Genomic DNA, 4,035 nt, shown 5'->3' with positions numbered 1-4,035 from the left:
CTACTAGTAATGTCGTGGTCACCTATAGGCAAATTGAATCCAACAATGAGGATTATAATAACAAATTATCTTTATGATATGATTCTTCGATGTGATAACATAAACCTGATCCAAAAATGAAAAGAAAGAAAGAAAGAAAAGAGGAACAATAAAAATAGCTACCAATGTGCCACTCTTATAATAATTGCTGAATTAAATCTTAACGATACAAGACGTAAGAGGATAAGTTTCATATACCACAAGAGCATCATTTCTCTCATAATTACAGGCGAAATGTGTTGCAAACACTAGCTTTAAATCAGAGCAAAATATAGTAGTTAACAATAAAATTACAGCATAGATAGAATGCCATCATCATGACAAAACATACACATCCTTTCATTCAACGGGAATTATAAACTTATGGCACATTCAAAATACCTCATTTTAAGTAGTAGAAAAGTGGCATTGAAGTAGTAAGTCACCACCCACAAAATATTTTACATGAGCAGGCTAGAAGTTTTTAAAAAGTAGTGGAAATGTTCACAGGACAAAATACAAGAAATTATATGCATCAAGGGAATCATAGCTTTCACCACCAATACTTAGTAAGAACTGCATATCATGATAGAGAGAGCTCAGACAAAATTACTTGCCCAAATGGGTTAATATCCTGCTTATTAAAACTTCCTTCTTTCCGGTGACGGGTAGGCCGTGAACTGTAAGGTAGTTCTTCAGCTCAATTACAGTCAAATCCTTAAGTTTTCCATGCTCAGCAATATCAGCCCAATCATAACTTGCAGATTCCTTTAACGCGACTTCGTAGATTGCTTTTCGCTTCTTGGAAGCTTCAGTAGTTGAACCCTTCTTTGCAGCTTCTTCTTGATCATGGTTTTCACCATAGACAGCAAATTTAAACTCTTCTATCGCACGCACTACTCCTGGCTTGGCCATGCCTTCTTCATCAGGCAACGTTTCATCCTTGACATTGGGCATCTCATCTTCGCCCAATGCTAAGGCCTGCAGTATTCCATAGTGTCTCTGCAGGGCAGGATTTGAAAATTGACAAACTGAAAAGTCCTTCAAATCTATTCTCCTTAACAAAGCAGAAGCTTTCTTGATTTGATCATCTGTTGCACGAGGTGTGCCGGCATATATCTGGAGCTCTTCTGGATATCTAATATCATCAGAATATGGGAGATAAATCATGTGCATTCCAGGGGGCTCTAGCTGACCAGATGAGCTGATTATTTCATCCTGTGCCACAAGAGCAACCAGCTGTGGGTGAGTAGAACTTCCATAAAATGCAACTGCAAACCGCTGAAGCCGCACCATGGATCTATGTAATGCAACGAAAGCACAAGTGCTTCCAATTATCTCCTCGTCAGTAGGATATATAAATGTAGATGGCCTCAGATTGTGATAATCCTTTAGGCAATCTAATGGCTTGAAACCTAGAAGATGAAGATGGCCATCTGAAACCTTCTTTATTTCTGCCAACTCTTCCACGGTAAACTTTACCATTTCACCGTTAAATTCCTGAAAATGCATGCGTGGCTGCTCAACCAAAGCACCAGTGTCAGCGCAAACGAATGTTCTCTCCATCTTCAAGGGGAGATTAGTGACTGAATCCAGCCACATAATAGCCCCAGGCACGGAAGGCCTTATTAATGCATATGCATTCACTTCAATGCTAACACCACTTGCTATCACAAACATGATTGTTTTAACCTTCCTCTTCGAAAATATCCTTTTTTGCAGCTGATTGGCCATATCTTCTAATTTTTCATCAGCGGATGTCAGAAATAGAGGCATCTCTCCACCTTCCAGTCCAAGCAAATCAGCATAGAAGATTGAAACATCAAATTCTTTGCTGCTCAATGGAAGAAGCTCGATTGAGATACCAAGTTCTTGAGCATCCTTTGCACGTTGCAGTGAAGTCCTGATCATGTCAGCCTTTGCTGCTCCAGAAATGCTTCTAAAAGGATTATCTTCATTTGTGAAAATGAGTATTCTTTTGCTCACATTCTTTACAGATCCTTTCCTCAGCAGCGCCTGAGCAACCCAAAGAGCATTGTACAAGGAGTTCTCCCTTGATGCAGGCTCGATCCAATACCGACTACCGATATGATGTATGAAACTATTCTCAATGCCACTGAATTCTTTGATTAACCTTGCAGTAGGTCTATCAAGAAGTTCTCTTTCCGCAACATTGAAGACATAAACGCCATGAAGATCCTGAGTATTTTTCTTCTCCCTAGTATTGAAGAAACAAATCGCAATTTCGTCCGACGATCTACCAATAATTTGAGCCTTGAGAGATTCAGAGATGCACTTGACGGCAGCATGAAAAAAAGTTTCCCCCATTTCATCTACTTCATTTGTTGCGACCGTGCCAAACATCTTGGGAGATGCGTCAACAAGGTAGACAGAGAAATCCTTGGTGGACTCCTTCTCACGGAGTAAGTCATCTTCAGAGCCGGAGTCGTCACGGAAGATGCCATCGGGGTCTAAATCCATAGCAGCCCAAAAGCAAGAGGCGCAAGGTTTCGATTTCAAATAGCCGTGATCTAACCTGGCAGGAGCGGCCCACGTTGATGAAACCACATTAGTAACCTCGCCGATGCCTCGCTTGCCGAAGACGCCCTCACCTTGACCCCTCACCTTGCAGGAGAAAAGTGAAGAAGAGGAAGATACGGAAGAGAGCGCGCGCTTGGCCAACTAGGATTTTAGTAGGGTTGACATAAATAGTATATAAACTTGCGTCCGCCGGCTTTTTTGAGTTCCTTCCGGAGGAAGGATCAGCGGTCTACTAATATAATATCGTTGAGAGGATAGCATCGATATTTATTTTATACTATTATTATTATGTTAATAAATACAAATAATATTTTTTTATTATATTAATAAATATAAATTATTGGATTTTTTTTTAAAGGAATTTAACTGTTTATCTAGTAAATGCTGCATTTTGAAACTAAAGATTTGTCGAATTTTTTATTTTTATTTTTAAATTTTGATTGCAACTTCATATACCACTATCATGTTTTAACTTAATTGGATATAATATATGCACGTGAATACAAGCCTTAGCCTTGAACACTATTTATCGTAATAACATTTGCATCTTCGATGAAAATAAGATGGTTGGTTCTTCATTAGTGGGACTATATGATTACATTTGTCAAATTCTAATTTGTTTGAATACCATCAGATTTTACTAACAATTTGTTGGTGGGTGAGGACTATAAAACTAAGGGCAAGTTCCTAAGAACAGCAAGCAAGTCATTAAGGAAGAGAGATGAGCCCAGAGAGTGAAAGGCAATTCCCATGGGCACAAGTGGTTGTGAATCAGGGATAAGTCTAATTAATGAAGTCATGATCATATACTTCTAAGGTGTGCACTTCCTGTAAAATAATCTAGGGTGTTTATGATAGATGAGTGGTCTTAATTGTGGACATATATTGCAAGAGAGCGAGTTCTGTTGGTAGCGATTAATCCTCTGGGCATGGCTTGGTTTAGGTGAGTCCTATGGAGGAGTTCACCGAGAAGAATGTGTGACACCCCAAAATTTAATTTGAAAAAAAATTATTTTTTAATTTTCTAATTTCAAACATAAATCCACTAATAACATCCATATACACAAATAATAAATCAAAATAGCCTTTCATTTATCATCAATATATGTATATTTCAAGTCCCAAAAGAATCATATACAATAGTCACGAATACTATTACTCACATCGATTTATCCCATAACATTCATGACTACAAAAATGAGCAACAAATATTAAAATATCTATACAAGCAAATTTGGATTAGTCCTCACTCCACTGAGTCCATACCTTACCCAGAAACATGTAAACTACATAATAAGCTAACAACCCAATAGGTCAATAGAACCTACAACATTAATCAATGCATGAAAGTAGAAAAAATATGCATGTAATCATTTAGATTAGATATGTATGAACATGCAATATCTAGTATAAACAATATCAATCTATAGGAAAAATAGCATACCAATATGAATAAAAACATATGCTTAAATAATA

At 37.6% G+C, this 4,035-nt stretch overlaps 1 protein-coding gene across 1 annotated transcript; it reads right to left on the bottom strand.

Annotated features, from left to right (window-relative positions):
* Positions 1-276: 276 nt before the first annotated feature.
* Positions 277-2,784, bottom strand: LOC110102738 (ATP-dependent DNA helicase 2 subunit KU70). Its single transcript, XM_020831197.2, has one exon. It carries the CDS (start codon positions 2,497-2,499, stop codon positions 628-630), a length of 1,872 nt encoding a protein of 623 aa, XP_020686856.1. The 5' UTR covers positions 2,500-2,784; the 3' UTR covers positions 277-627.
* Positions 2,785-4,035: the final 1,251 nt, after the last annotated feature.

Source organism: Dendrobium catenatum, unplaced genomic scaffold (genome assembly GCF_001605985.2).
Source record: "Dendrobium catenatum unplaced genomic scaffold, ASM160598v2 fragScaff_scaffold_1557, whole genome shotgun sequence".
Classification (NCBI taxonomy): Eukaryota; Viridiplantae; Streptophyta; class Magnoliopsida; order Asparagales; family Orchidaceae; genus Dendrobium; species Dendrobium catenatum.
The sequence above is the reverse complement of the archived record's forward strand: the minus strand, read 5'-3'. Positions and strand labels throughout refer to the sequence as shown.

Excerpts from the sequence above, each read along its gene's own strand:
- LOC110102738 (XM_020831197.2), bottom strand. The coding sequence starts at position 2,499 with ATGGATTTAGACCCCGATGGCATCTTCCGTGACGACTCCGGCTCTGAA.